The sequence below is a fragment of the Lissotriton vulgaris genome, chromosome 10 (assembly GCF_964263255.1).
Source record: "Lissotriton vulgaris chromosome 10, aLisVul1.2, whole genome shotgun sequence".
Classification (NCBI taxonomy): Eukaryota; Metazoa; Chordata; class Amphibia; order Caudata; family Salamandridae; genus Lissotriton; species Lissotriton vulgaris.
In genome coordinates, this window is record NC_141698.1 from 56,150,397 (window position 1) to 56,173,678 (window position 23,282).

The following is a 23,282-nucleotide window of genomic DNA, read 5'->3' on the forward strand; positions in this document are numbered from 1 at the left end:
CATCAAAAAGTACAACACGTTAATGAGCATCTATGAACCTAGGTGCGATTTGAGGACTGCTCTGAAATTGAGTCCAACTCCATGAAGCGGTCAACTGGTAGTCCAGTTCTTTTCACAGTAGCTCCTATCTTGAAAAAACGTCAAACAAAATATTTCCAAGCTTTTTCCAGGTGCCCAAGCAATCACAGCATGACACATGTAAGTCCCTCTAGTACTTCAGGGGTGTACCTAGAAACTGAATGCGCCAGGCAGAGGCCTCCAGCAAAGTCCAATCCAAGTTTCAGTTGTGACTGGTCATCTGGAATTGTAAGGAAAATGCTTCTAGCAGCTTTTTTTGTATCCCCGTAGCCACACAAGTATTTGGCAAACTGCCCGTGGAGTTCACTTCTTTGTCCTTGGCTCAAGGAGGAGCAGGACCAGCCCTTCAGAGCTCCTCACAGGTCTAAGACAGCAGATTCAATCCGCTTCTGTTCTTCACATGTCCAGAAAATGTTTTGATGGGGTGTCGCCTTTAATTCTGGAACTAGCTGGTTGGTGGGGATCACTCCCTAGCAAACTGGGTAAATACCAGGAGCAACACTACCCACTTTTTCAGTAGTTCAGGTCGCCCTTACTGCAAACAGGCCTATAAATGCCACACGCCAGCACATTTTCAAGATGGTGAAATACTTCAGCCACGCTACACTTGGACCCTGAGGGTTATGTGGGGTGTAGGAGAGTGCTCTGTGGTAATCTGCAGTGTCCTCTCACATCTAACACTAAAATCCAGTTTGAAGTAGGCCCTGTATTCACGAGAAACTAGTAAACAGAAGTCTTGCAGTAAAAAAGGTAAAGTCCTACAGCCCACAGAAAGGGGATACACAAGAATCGTCCTGGCTCTCCCTTTCAAGCATGCCAATGTGTTGCATGTGGCTCAAACAGATAGGTACAGTTTGATTTGACCCTGGTGTCCAAAGGATGTCCACTGCCCCAACCCTGAATATACTGCCAAGCCCATAGTAGTCATCTCTGCCCATTCAGGTCAAGCTGTTTACCTCCTAGGAGGAATTTCAGAACAAGTATTAGGCTGGACAGCTAATGCAAATTAACCTCCAGCAGCTTCAGGCAGATTAAAGGTAACTTTCAAAAAATTCTAAGACATTTAATAACAGTCTGACTTTACCATTAGATGGGATTTTCATTAAATACAGTCTTTGAATGGATTCTGTAGCTGGTACAGATCAAACGTTGTACATTAAAGTGCATAATCTATAATCTGACTTTTCCTTTGTGCCAGCTACAGCCTGGCCTGTGAATGTCGGTTAAGCCCTAGCCACTGAGAGAACATGCCACTTCCTATGTCACACACTATCCACTCTTAATTGAGCATTTTACCTAGTGGGCCACAAGATGTTCTTAGGCATGGCTTATTTAACATTTAAAATCTGTGTTACTTACCTGGAAAAGGGCGATTTTGACAGTTCTTTGCATAAGAGTACAAGCAGCTGCTGTCAGGCTACACAGGGGAGGCCTGAAGCTATATTTTCACTGCCACTGTAGTGGATTGCACAAAGGTTGTTGCAGTCCACAAACAGCATTTACCTTTCCAGGCCTTGGATGGAATTCTACACCGTATACCATTGCCTTACCGAAAATTACATTAGTCAATCAGGATTTACTCCAATTTCAACATGTTTTAGTGAACAGGTCATATCTACTGGCCACTGGATGGCAGTGTCCCAGTGTTAGATTTCAAGAGTACCAGGAGGAGTGTCTAAAAAAATTAATTAACAGAAATCGGTTGGTGCCCACTTTGCAACAATAGATTATTGACTTTTATATTATACTCTTATTCCTTTGGATTTGAGTGTTGCATTTGACACAGTTGACCACCCCACCCTGATCCACAGAATTTCTAAAGTGGGCATTTCTGGTCCTGCTCTGGAATGGCTCTCTTCCTTCATGGAAAATCGAACCTTCCAGGTCTTATATCACTTCTGGTATCCTGATAGTCTCTTTTTAAATTGTGGGTGCCACAGGGCTCCTATCTCAGCCCCACCCTTTCTAATTCCTCTGGCCAAAATAGTGAGCTCTTTTGCATTGCCATTAGTGTCATACGCCGATGAAACCAAATTTGTGATATCCATTTCACCAGAACCCAGCTCTAACCATCACAACTTTGCTCCCTGCCTTCGGAGAGTATCCACTTGGATGGTCAGTTGTAAGCTCAAGCTTCATGCCCATAAAACGGAGGTTATGATGCTTGCAAATGACCTTAACAAGGCACTTCCAAATTCACTACCCCCTTGTTTGGAAGGGCTACCCAGGCACAAAGCTGTGATAAAGAGCGTAGGAGTGTGGCTAGACTCCAATTTTACCATGGAGTACCAGGTGAAAAAACTTGCCGCCACCTGCTTTGCTATCCTTAGACTTTTGAGAAAGGTTTTAAATCTTCTCCCCTTCCCAGCAAGAATTGTCCACGCACTCATTACGCTGCATTGATTCCAGAAATGTTCTTCATTTTGGCTCCCCCTATATGTGACTAATAGGCTTCAGATTATACAGAATGTGGCTACCCGGCTACTGATGAACCTTCCTAGGTGTCAATCTGCAGAAAAGGTGCTGCACTCCCTCCACTGGCTTCCTGTGAAGCAACAAATGTAATTCAAGGTCTTATGCATTTTGCATAAATCATGCCAGAATAGAAGTGCAACTTTGTTAAAATTGTTGTCCACTCCCTCAATGCATGGAAGACTTATCAGATCCTCCTATGCCCATTTGTGACATGTTCCAAAAGTAAGAAGATCTCACTGTCGGGGGGCTTTCCTTTTCCTAGTTAGGCCCCATGTTATGGAACACTCTCCCTCTTGAGCTATGCCTTGTACATTTTGAACTCCCCTTTCGCAAGGCCTTGAAAACCTGGCTTTATTGGAGTTAATTCCTACAGTGAGTTGGCATTGTGTGCTGTTCGAGCGATGGGAAGCCTTCTGATAGCTATGCGCTGTACAAAACCCCCTGAATTGAGGTTGGAAGACTGGAAGGTAATTTCAGGATCAGTACTCAAAAGGAAACAATCATTTGTCTAGAACAGCAGCCAGCACTCTACAAACTGACTCTGAGGAAACAAACTCTAAGAGCGTTTGGGCAAATCTTGGAGAAACCAAGCTCAACTACAGACATTATGTTTATCACAACTTCTGCAGGAAAACAGGGGTCATTCAGGGGGACAATTGTAGAAAGGATGGTGATGGACCCATTAAGACCACCTCCACTCAGCAACAGTCTACCATGGTATTCTCCCTCTCTACTGAACATAGTAAACAATGGGTTGAGGGGCCCTTCTAATCAAGATCGTAGGCAGACACGTCCTCCTGTCCAAAGGTTTTATCTTCCACCTGAATCTACTCTTTTTGTGGCTTACCTGAACAGCGTTCCTGCCCCCGACCTTGGGAGTGGTAAAATCCAATCCACTCATGCATAAAGCTAAACATTGGTGCTTTCTAGGTCGAGCCTAGTGTTGCAATGCATGCGCTGCTCGCTCTGCGAGGCATGCTGTAGTAGTGTATGATGTTGAAGTGGTGTGGAAGCCTCGCCCACTCTCCGCCCATATTTTTTATTGGCTGGTAGCATTGTTTCTGGTAAATGCTTGTTTCCGATTCAATATGAGGCTTCTTAGTCCCTCCTGGTTACCACCCTGTCTACCTTCGTGACCGCCCATCAGGACTGGATCTTTTACTTGCAGCATTACACGGTCTCCTTCAGTAGTCGGTAAGCACTATGTTTTTCATTCGGCTTTGGCAATGGTGCCCGCAGTGAAGGCGAGGGCAGGACACAGCTCCGGCACCTGGAGATGGTGTACCCTGTACCCACTAAAGAAAGCTGCCTCATTAGCGGGTGAGTGGCTGCGGGTGAGGGCAGAGACTCCCCCTCCAACCCCCCCTCGGGGTCGGGTGTGCAGCAAATATGTTATTAATGCACACACGCAAGCCTCTCGTGCCCAGCACAGGTGTGTATCAAGGCTTCTTACATTCACTGATCCAATTAATTATTGATTTGGTGAAAGTGTACAACATATGAAAGTTTGTATATTTACATGTACCTTTTTACAAACATTTTATAAAACAGTGAGCATTAAATCATACGTTCATCACTTATAGATGTCTCGGTTGTAAGGATGGGGGCGGTCGTCACCCAGTGTGGAGGTGTGAGTCACAGGGAAATATAGCACCATACATAACTGTCGCCATGAAAAGGTTTGTGCACGTTCGGACACATGCACATACACGACGTCTGTCTGTGACATTGGGAGTGTGCTGCACGGGTGCTACAATACCTCCCCGTGCAGAGATCTGGGTGCCGCTCACTTACGTAGGACATTACACCTTCGTGTATAGAGCTTTGGGCACAGCTCACTTACACAAGACAATACACCTTGGTGTAGAGAGCTCCGAGCACCCCTCACCTGCATGGGACGTTACACCCTCGTGTACAGTACTCTGGGAGATGCTCACTTACATGGGACAGTAAACCTTCATGTACAGAGGTCTGAGCACCCCTCACCTGCATGAGACGTTACAAACACCTGTACAGAGCGCTAAGCACCTCACACCTACATGAGGCGTTACACGCTCATTACACCCCCATGTGCAGAGCTCCGGGCACAGCTCGCTTGCAACACGGGATGTTACACCCAGTGTGTGCAGAGTTCCGGGCACAGCTCGCTTACACAGAGAGTTACACCCCGTGTGCAGAGCTCCGGGCACAGCTCGCTCCCACTGGACGTTACGCCCTTGTGTCCAGAGCTGCGGACACCATGACCTTTCAGATATCACGGTGTGATCCTGGTATACTGGGGTTCGGTTTTGCTCCAATCGCAGCCTATGGTGCCCCTTAGAGCTGTCGGTCATGAGCAATGAGTACACATGGAGGAGAGTGAGGCACTGTGGAAGGCCACCCAAGGCCAGGGCGGGAGAGTGTGCATGGCTGGGACAGCCATGGTACGAGAAATTACACATAAACGGAGCTCGAAGACAGGTCACCTTCAGAGAGGGAATGGTGTATACTTGGGATAGCCAAGCTGAGGGTTTACACCCACCTGTACAGAGATCATGTTGCGGTGCACAAATACACGTCTGATAGTGGGGTACTGGGTATAGGCACCTGGGATCACCTTGAAGAGCCAAGTGGAAGGCTTACACCCACCCGTACAGATGTCACGTCACATCGCACGAGTACACATCTCTGATAGGGGTGTACTGGGTATAGCCTCAAGGATCACCTGGGATAACCAGGATGAGGGTTTATACCCACGTTCTGGACACGGCTCACGTGCCGGCGTATAGTGTACACCTGGGATAGTACAGCGCTGCATGGTCGTCGGTTCATTGACATGTCAAAATAAAAGCGTTGGTTGTGTCATTTAACATGCAGACATACAATTGTGTGCTTGAGAGAGAGTGTGTGCTTATGGATTACAAGGGGACTCCTACCACACTTTTATCTGCTGACATCTAGCAGGGATCTGCGAGTCAGCTAAATCCTTCTGCAGCTTCAAATGTTTCTTCACCACCAAGAAGAGGTCTAATACCTCTGCTTCTATATCAACCTTTTCCTCTGCACACCATCAGGCTCAGGGGGTTGTTATATTTGAATGCTTTACACCCTTAGATTCAACATAGTTATAGCACATTTATTGCTAAAATAACAAATACAAGAAAAATATATCATCTATTTCACAATGAGATCACTGATTTAATAAAATTGATTCATAATCTTTAATACTCTGGACAGTCAACACATGTTTTCCTTCTTCTGGCGTGCAGGCCTGAGACTTATTCAAGGCTGTTGAATTAATAGAACAGGTAACTCATTGTGGACTGTCAATATCTGTATATCTCTAGATCTCTTTGTTGTGAGGTAATGGTAACGCATCTGATATCCAAGAAGATTAAATAGCAAGCACTTGCAATGCAACAGGTCTCACATTTACTCTGGTTTAAGCTATTGGCATTGTAGTGACAATGCCTTTTATTTGGGTTTCAAAAACCAAAACATAAATAAAATGCATTGTTATTTACAATGCCAATAGCTCAAACTCGCATAAAATGTGAGACTTGTTGCATTGCAAATGCTAGTTTAATGGGGGAGCAGGTGGCTATGATTTTGACAATATTTTCATAGCCAGAGAAGTAGCCTGGTTAAGACCTGGCCAAAAATCTGTTAAACCATGAGACGCAGGCAGAGCAATGGGTGGACTGCTTATTCTGATATCCCGGTGTTTAAGGTGTACTCCAACTCAGATCGTCTCTGGTCATAGCAATCTATTGCCCGTCCAATTAAAGTTTGAGGGCCTACCGAGCATTTGGTTATTAAACTAACTCCTTTGATCGGGTAACCCCTGCAAAACACACATGTACTTGGAAGATCCATTTTACAAGTTTTTGAGGAAAAACACAAATTTACTTATCTGGTTATTTTTTTAATTCAAAAGTTTTTTTGGGTGTTTCCAAAAGCAAAGTAACTTACATAGACAATGAAATAACAGTAAATGAGCACAGAGGCAACAATCATTGTTTTTTTCCTTTTAAAAAAGGCACAGCAATTGAGAGGCTACGTGGGCGATACCATATATTGAGAGAAACTAAAGGAAAAGCAGGAGGATAACAAAACAGAATAATAATAATAATAAAACAGAATAGGGCAGTACGAACACAAGTATATGTATTAAAGATGTAGCATCTGTGCAATGACCTTTATATGGGACCTACTCTGGCCCGATTGGAGTTGATGAGTAAGGTCAGGTAGATCGTATAGTGACATGGTGGTTAGGCAAAGAATGTATGGCTGGGGAGTTCAGGTGGTTTGTGCACGCTGAAGTAGTTTCAAGAGTGGCCCACATTCTTCTATGAGGGGGCGCCACGGAGAGTTTTGTAGTGATGTTATCGGCACCCCTTAGATTGGGGATCCAATTCAATCAACAGTTGGAGGAGGCCTTACTTGTGTCCTTCCAGTTATTAAGAACAGTTTTAACTGTGGCAGTGAGAAGCAAGTCCAATAGGGCCCTATCGTTGTCATTGAGGGGACCGGCCTTGAGGAAGTCGAAGACCAGGGTGGAGAGTTCCCTAGGCAGGGAGAGAGAAAGTGTTAGAGAGAAACTCGAAGATTCGGTCCCAAAAGGGGACTACACATGCACACTGGAATAGGAGATGTTCTAAGTCACTGTCTCGGTCTTTGCAATTCCAGCATATGGCATCCTCTCTGATATGGTTATCTGGTTATTTTAATGGGGGATTTCAATTTACATTTATGTCCCTGGGGCTGCTATGATTTTGAAATAGATTCCAATTGGGCAATCATTTTGAGCATTCCATAGCAGAAAGCATGCTCGATAAGGTCCTGATAGATTTTAATCTGGTATCTACAAGAGGGCCTGGAAGGGGATATTATTCCCACATTCATGGGTAGAACTTGGGAGGACCTTATACAACCCCACCCTCTTAGCATTAGTGCGACATTTTTGGAAATTATTACCTGACCCTTCTTTTCTGGAGCAGCAAACAGGGTAGTAGATTGCATAATCTCCCTAGAGTGTGGGAAGGCATTTTCAAAGATTTATGGTAGACCAACAGTTTGCGTCTACCCTATCCCTGGGACTACAGAGGGAGAATTCTGCCCTTTGTTTTACAGAGGTGGTGGTAGGGGCCGCCATAACAACTATAACTAAAAACAAGACCCAGGACCAGACAGGGTCCCTGCTGACTTAATGAAACATGGCCCTCTCGTTTGGGCAAACATTAGAACACACGTATTCAATGATGCTTGGAGAAATATTCCCCTTGCTTCATGGCGACGCTCTATAATCATCCCCGTGTTCAAGGACAGGTCGGACCACAGGTGCTATAGGCCGATTTTCCTCATGGATTCATCAGTTAAGGTTCTGGGCAGGGTGATTCCGGCCAGAGTGTAAAATAGGCTGAAGCAAAAAAAAAGTTTTCTTGCCTGAAGTATATTTTTAGGAAGGGGACACTTGATCAGTGCCTTAACCTTCATCTGACAATTGGCAAATAATCAGTGGCCAAAAGAGGATGGTCTTTATGGATTTGTCATTAGAGAAACTGGGGTGACCAGCCCTATATGGGATGCTGGAAAGGATCAACGCAAAAGATCTGCCCTGGATCAAAAAGCAATTTATGATAAGAGCGAGAACTGCTAGAGAAGAAAGAACTCAAAAATATACGGTTAAGCTACATACACTTTTAAAATCCAACATATCCATGGAACCATGTCTAAGTGTGATTATATCACCCCATCATCGCTTCCTTTTAACTTGTTTTAGACAACCTCTTGCAGTGGCTTTTAGCAGTACCCAAGGGGCATCATAATGTGAAAGATCAAAGGTCATGCTCATGTGATATCTTTCGGCGCAATACATAATGCACTTTATCTTTTTCTGTGACCACTACAGCATTTTGAGACAGTTATATTTTACCTTTGCTTAGAGCGAAGGGATTTTGGTAGGCAAAAACCTGCCCGGATTCATCTTCAAATGCAGCAGCTGCCTCTCGTTTGTTTTTATGTGGCCAGTTTCTTGTTGGTGCTCTTAGAAATAGGAAAAAACACTTGGGTCATTGAAGTAATGTGAAGAACTTTTTACTTGTATTCTTCTGATGTTTTCTGGTCTATTTTGTGTGTAATGTGCTTTTATGGTTTTTATTAACCAAATAAAGTATTTCTGACCAGGGAAATAGGCCAAATGTATATAAATCAATCAATCATGGGTTTGTTAAGCGCGGCTACTCACCCATAAGGGTCTCAAGTCGCTGGGGAGGTGCAGGTTCCAGTCCATCAAGGAGGGGGACTGTCGAAGAGCCAGGTTTTGAGGTTTCTCGTGAAGATGGGAAGTGCTGTTGTCTCCTATTTATAGAGAGGGGGACACTAGGAGCTGATTATTGGGTACAGTGACCCTTGCTCTTGTAACTAGTACACCGCATGAAACCCCGACTGATTTTATACTGATCGTTTTTATGAACCGTGTTTTTAAATTGTGTTTTTAATTATTGTTGATGTATTGTATGATCATACGACTGTATAATGTAGCCTATGAATTTTGGGCCTTTTATGATTTTTATTAATCGAAATAAAGTGTTTTGACTGACAAGTACACAAAGGGAGTCACTGTTCCTTGTAGAGGAAGAAAGACTATTGTAGTGTGCCACTTTATCTGTGGGGGACAGTGTGTCATCATAATACAGGCGCGTTGTTGTTCTTCCTGAGGGGGCTATGGTGTGGACGGTGATCAATCTGTATAGAGTTCGGGCGGTGTTGGGGGTCATCTTCAACGGAGGTCGGGGTGGAGTTGCTGAGTGAGGAGGTGAGTAGGTAATCAGTGATTTTGGTCCAGTTTCTTCGTGGGAGCAGGTGCTGGTGTCTGTGGATTGTGGGTGTTCTGAAGGAGACGTGGATGAATCGATGGTCTGTCCACTGGAGTTCGGTGGTGTGGCTGAAAGTGATGGAGTTTCCTGTTGTGAAGAGGGGATCGAGGGTGTGTCCTGCTGAGTACGTGGGTTCGGTCGCGATCTGGCGAACTCTAATGTTGTGGAGGTTGTCCAGGAGGCATGTGTTGTTGGGGTCTAGATGGTTGTCGAGGTGAAGTTGAGGTCTCCCAGCAGGGTGTAATTGGGGGATGCGATGGCATGCTGGGAGAAGATGTCCGTGATGGAGTTGGCAAATGGTCCGCTGGGTCCCGGAGGTGGGTAGATGAGGGTTCCCCGGAGGGTGGTGGTAGAGCTGGCCAGTATCTTGAAGTGAAGGTGTTCCATCAGGTCTGCGGGCTCGTCGTGGAGTGTGTTCAGGTGGAGGGTGGATTTGTGGACGGTGGCGATTCCTCCTCCCGGGCGAGTGGGGCAGTCCTTCCTGGCGATCTTGTATTCTTGGGGAATGGTGATGGCGATGTCCGGTCCAGAGGCGGTGTTGGTCCAGATTTCTGTGAAGAATGCTACGTCTGGGGTGATGCTGTCGAGGAGGTTCTAGATTTCTGTGGTATGTTTGTGGAGTGATCCGACATTGAGGAGGATGCATTGTAGTGTCTTCGGTTTGGGTGTTTTCTTGCAGGCGGGTTGTGCTGGGTCCGTGTTCCTGGCAGTGCTGTTGGTGTGCCAGCAGCGGTGACCGCTGAAGGGTCCGTGGGTGTCAGCTGGTGATGCTAGCTTGCAGTTGTTGTGGCCTGGGTTGAGTGTGTGGAGTGCCGCTGGGTCATAGCGTTGGCGGTGCAGAAGTCTAGGGTTCCTGTCGCTGAGGGGCTTACCTTTGGCACACCAGCACAGTGGTTGCCATTAAGTAGGGGTCGGGGAGAGCTGGACAGCGGGAAGGGGAACTGGATAGGGCCGGTTGCGCTGGTTGTGCGGGGGGGAGGGGCAGCAGCGTGAAAACGGGCGGAAAAGGGAAAAGTGGAATTAGGCAGAAAAGTTCAAGAAAAGTGGAGGAAAGAGGTAGAAGGAGAGTGAAAGGGGAGATTGAAATGAGGGTAAACACAAGTGAAAACGGATAGGAAAAGTGGAGCGAGAGAAAGGAAACAGGAGGTCCACTGGACCACTAGGGAGGAGGCGCATGTATAACCTGCGGGTGGAGGAGGGCCTCGAACACCAACACTAGAGTGTGCAGGGGCTTGGGGGAGGCCTCACTCAATGGTTGATCTGCGAGGGTGGGAGAGCAATTTCACGGACAATGAGTCAGTGGTCTTGCTAGCAGGTATGAGTTATACCATAAATTGGGACTGCATATAGTCATACAGGGTTACGCCAGGCATTACTAAGCAAAAAGCATTGGTAAATCCAACAAGTCTAATCAGACTAATCTCCTTTGCCTTGTCTTATCCCTGAATTACCACCAGATTCTCACATTTACCTCATCACGGTCTACTTGCTCCTGCTCTCTATTCCAATAAAAACCTCAAGTTACAATTCACACCTCCCTCCACATCAAAAGTATTAATCTCATCTTCTAAACACAATGGTCTTGATTTTCCCTCACCTTAAAGCCTGTCGAAAAAGACTCCAATCGCCAGAGGGCAGCAGCACTGTCCAAAATAAATCTACTCCCAGAACCCCGGGTCCAGGTGGATCCGCGTCTCCAGCCCACTCTGCACCTGACACCCATGCCCGAATCAGAGTGGCTCTACTGTGCAGCGAGGTCTCCCTCAGCTGTCCTGACCACGACAACACCTGCAATGTGAATTCAGAAGCTCCCTGACCGTGACTGGCTACGGTAACAAGACTCAGACGTTGAAAAGCACCCCTGCACCCAAAGCCCCTGAGCCTTGGTGAGCTGAACAGACGGTGCCCCTACATCTCTATTTACCTCTGTTGCCATTGGTCTCCCTTCTGCAACCTCTGGTGTAACGCATACAGCCTGTTTGCCGACAAAAGAATCTCCATTGAAGAGCATTGGGCGCCCAGCGCTGAAATTACACCCTTCACTCGGCAGACCCTGAGCTGCTGGTGGTGTGTGTTTGGTGCTGCTTTGTGGGTCCCCTCCTGTGCATGCTCCGACCCCAAAAGCTTGGCTCCTGCAACCAATCTACTTACCTGCAAGCAGTGTGGCTTTGCGTACCCCCAGTCTCCACTGTAACGCATTGGGGCGAACTCAGATTTTGACTTCTGCACCTTGCAACCCGTGCCACCGGTAGTGGTGTTTGGTACTCACCTCACCCTTGCCCCTTACTGACTGCTGGTCCCAAAGACTGGAAACAGTAAAGTGTGATACTTATTAACCGCAATATTGTTTTCTCCATAGGATGACATTAAACTGATCAGAAATAGTTTTAAATGTCGACTTTTGAAAGTCAAGTCTTTATCAAAAAACGTACTTACCTTATTGCGGACATCTTGGTCTTAAAATAATATCAAAGCAAAGTATATTTGCCTAAAATTGTTGTGGGTCTCCTTTTTGAGTTGTGTGCCCCATTATTGGTCGATGTTGTGCAGTAAATGTCTTCCACTCCTCTGTGTTAGCCCTAAGGCTGCTTTACCACATTACAACTAAAAGAGCACTTTGGGTTTTACATTGAGAGCTGTACACTTCTGGGGAACCCCTGAAATCTGTGCACGGTATAACTACCTAGTGGCATATACAGAGTAAGCTTCCTACAGGCATCAACTCCACTGCCACCAAATACTGGTCATACCAAACACAGAGTTCAGAGTACCTTAGTTTTACAATATAACTGACAAACACTCCACACAAACCAATCTACACCTTGACTTCATCACTGGAACCACTGATATTTGTCCTTCTCAACTGACAAGTTCTCCCCTGTTGGATCGCCTCTTCTGACAGCCTTCCACATGGCATCACATTAACCCAGTTTCCACCCTCCACTTCAAATGAAAATTCTCACCAAAGCCTATCCCTTCTCAACTGCAATGTGTACACCAATTAATCTCTGCCTGTCAACCTGCACCACTGAGGAATCCATTTACCTCAATCAGCTCAAACTTCAATGTATCCTACCCTCAATATCATGCTATGTGCACTGTAGCTCAAACTTAACTCTAGGTCACATATTTCAGTCACAGATGCACTTTCCATCTTCACCTGTACAATTACTGCCAACTCTCAATTTCTCATTTGCTCTTTCCAGACATCATCGTCTGTAGGCTCATCACCGGCTCTCTAAGACCCTACACTGGCTACAAACTATACTACATCGAATTCATGGTCTCTATGAATGACTGCAAAACAATGACCTATACTCTAGGCACACCTATATTCCCGCTCTATGAGATACCAACCACACATCCCCCAAACTGACTCTTCTTTCTCCCTTGCTACATCCCCAGCTAAATATTCTCTATCCTGGTGGGGGTGGGAGCCCTAATGGCGAAGAGGGACATTGCCAAATACTGGAAGTGGCTTGATGCCTCCCCCAAATGAAAGAATGGAGAGCAGGCATGGACCAATCTGCTAAACGGGAAGAGCCAATTTATGTAGCATGTGGGTGCGCAAAGAAACACTCAATGGTATGGGGGGGTAAGGGGGGGGGGTCGATGGTGGTCGTACTATGGGGTGGTGGGGGAGACCAATTACGAATTTTCCTGCACCACTTCGGAAGGTTCCCCTTGAGGACCTGCACTGTGTGTACTCTATTTTTATTGTTATTGAAACAGATAATAAAAGGTTTCTATTAAAAGAAAATCCCTATTCTCCACTTAGCCAATGCTATATCTGCATCTCAAACATTCAGCTTCCGCAATCCTCAAAAACTACACCCACTTCTACACTTTCACCTAGACCCCCTGTATAACCAATCTTACTTTGAACTGCATTCCCTGCTTCACTCCCATACAATCCAATCACAAAACCATCCCCACCCTCCATGCCTTACCCAGTATCTCACCATTATGATCCTTTGTAGCCGGGGCTCTGCAGAACGAACTCCACGGCTCTCACAAGTATCTATATTTATAGCAAAACCTTTCCCCCACAACCCATTATTCTTCATTCTACTCTACACCTCCTTCAATATGATTAACAAGCACATGCTCTGGAAGCAATGCCAGCAATGCACATGGATTAGCCCAACTCTCCTGCTGTTTTCAGCTTTATGCCTAGATGTTAAATAGTTTGCATAGTCCTAGACACAGTCCTCTGGCCCTTCTGTTTCTCTCAAAGGGAGTTAATCAGTTTTGGAGAACTACATTTCTTTTCCAAAATGTTTCTCTCATCACTTCCGCACCAACTGTCTCTCAACTGGTAGAAGAGTGACTGCTTATGAGGTATTCACTACACTGTGGCAAGGCTCTAGCTTATATCAGATGATTAAGTGCCTCAATTCAAAGCATCCCAAATTCATTGCATCCTTTTTTAAAGTCCCCAAATTCACAGTTCAATTGGACAGCAATGAGATGCCCCACCAGGACCTCAATTGTCAATTAGTACAGCTACCATTCGTTCAATATATTTCCATCTACAGAAACAAGATCTACTCAACTTCACCTTTCACTCTTCCAGAGTCCTAGTCAATGATCCAGAGGGCCACACTGCTGCAACGTGTGTATCTCTGTATCCTCCATTGTACTCATTCAAACATCCTTCAACATTATGTCCACTATGAAAATCTGTCCAAGGGCATGCTCCCTCTACCTGCACAGTCAACCTTTTTTACAAACTCAAGCTTACAAATTACCCTGCCACACCTTGCTATTCAGATAAATTCCTCATCTGAAACTCTACTACTCAACCCAAGACTTTACTAACCTGGAGCACATCACAGTATTGGCCCTATGAGGGATCAACCTATAACCCCAATCTCTTTCTGACTTGGGTTCCTAAGCAATGTAAAAGCATTATAGAAGAAGAATAATGCAACATAATAGACCACAAAGGAAAAATAACCATTCAGGGCAAGTTCAAAATAGTCATAGTACACATACTCTTCAGTAGAAACATGAGTAAATAATTCCCAGGGAGGAGCCAAATAAGTCCATCTCTCACAAGGTGCAGGCCTTGCCAGAGTAATACGCCAAAGACAATGTTGTCAAACCATTATTCAGTGAAGAGGGAGTGGGAGCCTTTCTAGTTACTGTGTCTAGGATATTCATTCCTTATGCACACCAGAGCACCACCCTGTAGCGCCAAAACACAGAGTAGAACACTGGACTCACCACAATTCTCACGGTGTAGTGTTTCTACACACCAGTCACTTAACAAGTAATGCTACTTTGCAGAAGGGCAGCAAAGGCACTGTACCTCGAGGTGTCGGAACTCCTTCGGATCGAAAGATTTCAAGTGTTTCAAAGGCAAAGATAGTATCACTTTCGTGGATTGTGTCCAGATCATCGGTATCTGAGAAGGAGCGATGAAACCCATCGAAATACATCTCAGTTAACACGATCTGAAACAGAAAACAGAAAAAACATCACAGATTTCATGGGTGTTTGCAACACAGCAGCATACGTAAGACTATTGAAATCAGGAAATACAGGGCACTGTGTACAAATGTTAAACCCACAGGTTATCCATACCTTTTTTCTTGCTTAGCACATGAGATGGAATCACTAAATATAATGCTGCATATTGTCAGTCTTGTGTGGTAGTCTGCCTTCTTTATGCCATGCATGAATCTCTAGAGACAGAAGTACTTTCATACTGGCTGGTGTCTCATCAGGACACCAAGAACTGGCAGAAACAAGGACTTCACTCAATATACACAAATAACACATGACAATGCTCCACCACAGAAAGCTTCTAAAAATTTTACAGCTATCAGATAAGCATATTTTTCCTTTCATAAAGCTTAGTACCACCGGATTCATGCACTTAGGTACGATGGGTAAATATGCAATATCCAATGCTGTAAAAATGAACAGACTGCATTCATATTCTGAAAACGATGTGTAAAAATAGCTTTACTGACCAGAATTAAATTACATTTTATGGAGCTACATTGTGAGACAACGCAGACTAAGACAGACTACAAACCCAGGTGACCATTACTGGGCAATGCACCATTTACAAAACTTTAAAAGCTGCAAAAGGAGCAAATAATTAACATTTAAGAGAGGCACACATTTCGTACTACATCAGGCCTGACCGTCTCTAGAATGCTCGCCACACAGAATTAATATTTAGTGATACTGAATTACTCACCAGTAATTGTCATTACTCATATAAAGTTTATCGTAGATTTCAATGTTTTTTTAGCTCAACTGCGAGCTTTGACAAGGCACACAAAGTAATTAAGACATTTGAGTTTCTCACCTTTTCCGCCAAATAAAATCTGTCCTGCGCTGAACACAAGTCCAGTCTTAATTCGCAAGAGTTCACAAACACCCTGTTTTCTATATATCACCACACTCTTCCATCGAATCAATCTCAGGAGAGTTTTCAGGTTGCATTTTTAAATATAATTAATCTTTAATTCACACAGATAGCGCATCAGCTTGAGAACAGTGCTGAAAAAAGAAACTTTTCTATTAGCCACTGGCAGTAAAAAGCTGCTTCTCCGAAAATGAATTAGCCAATGATTATGCAGCGGTCATTAGTGATCGAATACATTTTCCAATTTCTTGAAAATGGACCAAAGCATTTCAGAAACATGTTAACTTGTAACTGAATAAGACATTCTAAGAGATCAGAGGCAAACAAAGGGACACCTGCTCTTAAAGTTGTCATTTCTCTTCTCTTGATGTCTTAGACAGCCAAATATACAAGTCTAAGACTTAGTTATCAGATAGCTACTGGATGGCAGATGTAAATTGAGAGGTTCTGAAATCAAACTTCTGACAGAAGGAATAGTTGCTCATTGTAATCCTAATTCTCTTCCAGGGGAATCCTCATCATAATCTTAAACATTGAACAGTTCTGGGCAAGCACATAATCACAGAACACTTTTAAAACATGTATAAGTATATCTTTGTAACATAGTACACTACTTATTGGTTTGCAGAGTAAAAAAACTGAAAATTGATCAATTTAATTTGAAGTTGATCATATAAAATTTGACACCATTAGAAAAGCATCTTTCACAAACCTTTTTTAAAATGGTATGAATGTGGGACATTGTTAACCAATCGGCTGCAATATAAAGCATATGAATGGAAAACGGGCAGTGTGCCTTCAAGGGCCTCACCGTATACCTAGCTTCCCATCATGCCCCACAGGTTAGATCAGGTCATTTGTATGGAAAGAAATAGACAATCCTGGGTATAGATGGATGAAAGCTGTAATAGTTTTAACCCGGGGAATGTGAAAGTGTTGTTTAAGACTATGATGGGGTTTCCCCTGGTAGAGAAGTACAATTACAGGTAAGCAACGTTTCCTTCCCTTCCAGGTGATCCTCATCTATAGTCATTAGCACTGAATAAAATAGCAAACTCACCCCATAAATAAGTTTTGTTGAGATAACATTTCAAAACTCTTAACATCTGCAGAATCAAAAGATCGCTCTACTGTAGTTGATGGATTAGGAAAGAATGTAAGTAAGGAAACTGGCCAATGTGAAAATGTGAAACCACTTTAGGAAAATAACTGGTTTTCATTACTACTATATTACTATGGAATACTTTAAATGGTTCAGTAGCCCATTAATCTCACATTTCACTAAATCTGCAAGCACAGGTGATAGCAATTAAATAAAGAGGTTTTGTGAATTGGTTCAAAGGGGTGGTCCCATTAATTTGCATAGTAGCCAAAAAGGAGAGGGAGACTTAATAGGAGGAAAACTTTCTTAATACCTTCTACGAAATCTTTAATTCTAAAGAAGGTGGTTTGTGAAGGAGATTTCCGATAGGCAGTTCTATATGAGAGAAGTACTTTAATATAGGAAAACTGTCTGACAGCTCTTGCTTGAGAAAGTAGGTAAAGGATTACCATATGTTCCGGTCTTGTGGATTATAATAGCTGTTTTGAATGCACAAAATGAAAAAAACTTTCACATTAAAAAGGCATATGATTTTCTAATGGAATGCGATTTGGCTTCTACTACAACCTGCCTGTAATCTTGTGGTAACCTTAGGTGACCATATTGCAGAACTTTCAGAGCCAGGCCACTAAGTTTATCGATAGAAGGTTGGGGTGCAGAAACCAGCGGTTTTTGAGTGGATGCTTGGATAGATGAATGAGATATGAGAACCCTCACTGGAGAGGCCATTCTGATTTTATCAATATCATTCTGGTCTTGGACTGACGAAACTTGATCAGAACTTGGTACGAGGAGGACTGGAGGAAATGCGTAAATACATTTATTTTACCAGTCTATTAAAAGTGCTTTACCCTTCAGCCTTAGTTGGTAGAATCTGGAAGCGTAATCTTGGCAATTCTTGTTTCTGAGAGAGAGCATTTATTTTTCCAGCTGTCTCAATACTAGTTCCAACGATCCTCTAGACATTACTCTAAAGGCCTTATATCAAGACTGTCGTATGGATCCAGGAAAATATTATAGGCCACCAACCCAAGTAGGGATGATTTGTTTTATAAGCATAGGTGCACCACATGTAAGAATTGTGAAAACTAAGTCACAAGATTATTACGAAGACACAGAGTAATGTCCAATTTTTTTTAGAAAAGATCCTCTTTATTGTTCCATTTGTAAAAAAGAACAGCCGACGCGTTTCGTCCCGGATGGGACTTCTTCAGGGCGAGATGTAATAAGACCTCATAGAAGGTTCGGCAGGTCATGTAGGAGTAGGCAAACGTTATGATAACTGCTGCTTTATTCATTGCCCAAGTGTTATTCGTACTGGAGGAGTGTAACCAGACTTTGAAGGAGACAGATCGAGTCCTTCCAGCTGTTCTCCCACGAGTCGGCCACGGACAGAGGAAAGTTTCTACTCATACTTTAGAACGCCGATCTGTGTTCTATAATTGGAGACCAGTTCAAGCTTTAGTCTTATCACCACTGTACCCTGATCAGGGTTCCCTTCTCCTTCCAAGACAATGTGAATAGGAAGACTTCACCACAACTTCACAAAACATACACTTGTGCAGTGCACTGGCTGAGGTCGTCCGCCAATATGGCATCAAGATCATCTTGTATGCGGACGACACACAGCTGGTGGTCTCCCTGGCACAGAAGAACAGCGGGCTCCCCCAATCCAACCTGGCAGCCTGCATGGAGGATGTCAGGAGATGGATGACAGCATCCTCACTAAAACTCAACGGCGACAAAACCGAGATAATGCTCCTCGGCCCCCCCACTCCCACCCCCATCGACCAGCTATGGCCCTCCAGTTTAGGCCCACCCCCAACCCCGAAGGAGGACATCAAAAGTTTGGGAGTTTGGCTGGACAAAACCCTCACTTTTAACACTCAGGCAACTAAAACAGCAGCAACCTGCTTCGGGATCATCCGGATGCTGAGAAAGATCCTTCCAATCCTGCCCTTTGAAGCCAAGCAGGTTGTCATTCAGCGCCTCATCCAGCCCCGACTCGACTTTAACAACGCCCTTTACTTGGGAGCCCCTGAATACGTGCTGCAGAAACTCCAGTGTACCCAGAATTGCGCAGCTCGTACGCTACTCCAGATTCCCCGCAGAGAATCGGCTAAGTCAGGGATCAGGTCACTCCACTGGCTCCCTGTCAGGAAAAGAATAAAATTCAAAACCCTGTGCATATCGCATCAAGCCTTCCATAGAGCTAGCCCTGAGATCAAACACACACTTCTCACCCCCTACTGCCCCGGCAAGCTACTCCGATCTACAAACGCATTCCTTGTCGCAGTCCCCAGAATCAAAAGGTCCAGAGCAGGAGGCAGGTCCTACACGCTCAATGCCGCTAAACTATGGAACTCCCTTCCCCTAAGGTTTAACCCCATCCTCTCGTCCTTCCGTAAAGAGTTAAAAACATTCCTTTTCAGAAATTAATACTCCCCGCCCTGGCTCTCTCCCCCGTCCCTCAGAGTACTATTTCCTCTACCTAGCCCTTGGACGCCCTCGGGCAGCAGTCGCGCTCTACAAAACCCCTTTCATTCATTCATTCATATTTGTTGTGCTGCTGGATGCGGTCCTCTGTGGTGCTTCAACAGAGCAGGTGCAGACTAAATCTGCCAGCTCACTGTTCCAGTCACTTCCCAAGCTGCAGGGTGCACATTCACTGCAAGAAGCCTCTGAGCTCTTGCCAGATGCCATCACTGAACCCTGACAGGGTGGTCTATGCCCAGCTTTGGACAGCAACCCATCTCATACTCACTGCTGCACATAGTAACCAGTGGTGCTTCATCTAAACTTGCTATGGTATGGACTGGTTATTCGTAGGATGGACATGCACTAGCAGCTGCGTGACTACCAATGCTTCGCAATATACTTCTTCCACATGTCATAAACATACTACTGGTGGTCTGTCACTCTCTGAGACTCAAATGCAACATGGAATGGATTCCTCCTACTCCATCACAAGGCAGGAGACAGACATTTTACAACACACTTATAATGAATTTCTGTACAAAGACCTCATTTCACGTCAAGTGCTTTGTTAGTTGATTGCTGCATGCTTCACCGTTGGTTGCCGTAACACTGGGCAGTGATCCATGCTAGCAGTAAAGGGTTGATCAGAACAAAAACCGGTATAGTGCCAAGCTATTTTTACGGTTTCCTAAAAGGGTTTATGAAGATTGCGCAACATTCTACTCCAGTTGGAATACCAGAACCTATTGTGGGGTGAGGAGGCGGGGGGGGGATCAAAGTAGACCGCTCCCACAGTGGCGCTACAAGAATCCTGCCCAAGAAACATTTTTGGCCCTGAACACATTACATAAATTAAGCACTGTGTAGTCTCAAAATGGTTAGGACAGTCACTTTCCTGTATGACCAGAAAGACAAAGAAAGGAACAGCATCTCAGCCATTAAGCACTGTGCAGTCTCAAAACAGGTAGGACAGTCACTTCCCTGTATGACCAGAAAGACAAAGAAAGAGACAGCATCTCATCTAGTGTACTAGAAATACAACATAAGGTTGAAGACTAAATGGGAACTCGCTATATCAAGAGTTGCAGTCAGTCAGCTATTATGAGCAAAATATGCCACTCTCATAGCAAAGGCGAAAGCAAAAGACAGGAGCTACCAGATCAACTCATGAAGGACTTGCAAAATACAGAAACAGCATCAAACATATGTTGAAACAAGGAAAGAGCAAAAAGAACGTTTTCCACAAAGATCTTCTTGTGCCAACAAAGCGCCTTCATCTACTTAGTTGTAAAACAGCAGTATGTTTATATGTGTGCTAGGCATGTAAGGGGATCTTTTTGGGGGATTGCCTAGAGAGAACAGCTAGGGTAGAACACAGAAGTCTGTTTTTCATGGAGTTATTGGCATAATGATGTGCTATATTACAAATGAAGATTCCTGGGGGAGACCCGGTCAGTCCTTTTTTCATTATTCACCTACATTGCAGTTTTGCACAAGATGATATGATGAGCACCAGCTTCGCATTCACAAGGGGTCTCGATATGCTGGGCAGCAAATTCAAATAACATTACAGTAAATTGAAGTCCCATATGTTTGTAAAAGCCTAAAAACCACAAGTAAAACCTTACACAACACAGAGTTCATACAGCAGAGAGGTTAACAGAGCTGCCGGCACATCGACCGATACCAATTGCATGTTAGAGTCCCTGTCTAATAACGAACTAAAGCAACAAGAATGACCGAATGTTAGTAGTTACTTCACAAGTCGGTACATCTGTAATCATTACATCATGGTAATTACCTCGGGAGTGACTTTATATCACCTATTTACATCGGAAGGGCCTTTACATCAGGGCTTTACATCCAAACTGCCTTTACCTCCTATGCCAAGTAAGATTATTAACCCTTTACAACACATACAAATCTACTTAATATATAAATATATGCATTTATTTGTAAATGTATACATACATTTAAAAATATATTTGTTTTTCAAGATGTATAATGTACTAATTCACCTCTAATCCTTTATGGGTTCTCAAGTTGCATTCTACTCACCAGAAAAGCTATTTCAACACCCCATCAGGGGTAGCAAGCGCTATATTTAAATGCAAGCTTTTTTACTTCTTCTATCCCTTTGCCAATCTTCTCAATCCAAATAACTGACTAACATATCCACCACTCAAATTACTTTAATATTTCACTATACTAATTCACCACTAACACTGAATGGGTTCCAGAGTAGTGTGATACTCGCCAAAAAAAGCACTTTAACTCCCGTTCAGGGGTTGCAAGCGCTAAATAAATGCAAACCTTTCTCCCTGGTCTATCCCTCCACTATCCTTCTCAATCCAAATAACTGACTAACATATCCACTGCTCAAATTACTTTCCTATTTTCACTAAACTATTCACCTCTAATCATTAATGGGTTCTGGAGTAGCGTGCTACTCGCCAAAAAGCGCTTTGACACCTCGTCAGGGGTAACAAGTGCTATGTAAAAGCAATTACAAAATAGATCTACAATAAGTGTTTATAATTAGGGTTACATAGTCTACAAGTTTTAATGCTAAAAGCATGTTAAAATACATTAATTTAATGTACCGTAAGCGTATTATTTTAATTATTATAAATGCATTTTTAGATCACCCATTTCTACACACTTCCCATCCCTAAACTCTAAAACCTTCTACTCCTCCTACAAACTACCCATTCCTGCACTCTAAAACCACCATAATACCCCATACACTATCCATTCCTGAACCCTAAAACTCCATACTATCCCTATATAATACCCATCGCTGAACCATAAGAACTTATTACTATTACTAAACTACTGATCCCTAAAAAAAAAAAAAAACACCCAGAAAAACGATTCTCTGAACCCCAAATTCCCAATGCCACACTTAAAACCCATACCATAATTTAAATTTACTTTTTAACTAATGACGCATACTAAATTAAAGAGGTTTAAAACACCAATGCTTACTTAATTATTTTATTCCCTTTAACAAAAAATTTATTAAAAAACTATTTTTATTTTATATTTTAAACTTAATTACTTATAATGCATTCATTTTCTTAAATTTGAATACAAAGGTGTTCAAACGTGTGTTTTTGAAAGGGTGTATAGATACACTGAAGTGTGTGTCTATAGATACATATGACCTTGTGCACATATATATATATTTTAAAAAACCTATATTACACATATACAATCCATATATAATATACTTAATTGCGAAGTCAAGACCCACAAAGCAAAACAATTCAAAACATACTTGCAATGTAAATTCTTAGCTGGGATGTAACATCTCTCAAAGTACAGACTGTGAGGTAATGGTAACATACAGAATGGCCATCGTCTCATATGGAGATTATATCACATTCTACACTACATCAACAAGTTCACATGACATGATGCTGAACTACACCAAGGCAATTCCTGGCATGGTGTAGAATGTTGCATATTCTGACAAATCTTCCACCACACAATGTTTTGGGTCGTAAAACTGCACTAGGGCAGAGCAACCAACTGGGGCTTTTTCCAAGTCAATATGAAATTACAAGTGGTTATTGAAGCTTTCTAGTGTTATTGCCAAATACTAAAGTATGTTTTGTGTTTAGTAACAAAGTGTTGTCAAATGCCACTCACCTGCAATCAGAGCATGAATGTGTCGGTAGCGTGAGTTTAATCACAGGAGGTCAAAGATGTGGCCATTCCACAAAATGTACATTCTGAAAGGCAAGCAACCTGTGCTTATTTCCATTTTTGAAAGAATCAGGCTCCCTGCCTTAAAGTCTGTGTTGTTCAGAATTGCGGCTATGTGTCACAGGGGAACCCCCAGTGGTTTGTCCTCATTGTATTCTAGACCGCCCTGTGTGTGTTGCACTTAATATATTATGTA

General features: G+C 43.5%; 1 protein-coding gene across 1 annotated transcript in view; it reads right to left on the reverse strand.

Annotated features, from left to right (window-relative positions):
- USP31 (ubiquitin specific peptidase 31) overlaps positions 1 to 23,282 on the reverse strand; it is a 194,813-nt gene that overhangs the window by 81,847 nt on the left and 89,684 nt on the right. The window contains exon 6 of the mRNA XM_086940436.1: positions 14,725 to 14,869. Within this exon, the coding sequence (XP_086796562.1) occupies positions 14,725 to 14,869 (145 nt within the window). The remainder of the gene's footprint in view (positions 1 to 14,724; positions 14,870 to 23,282) is intronic.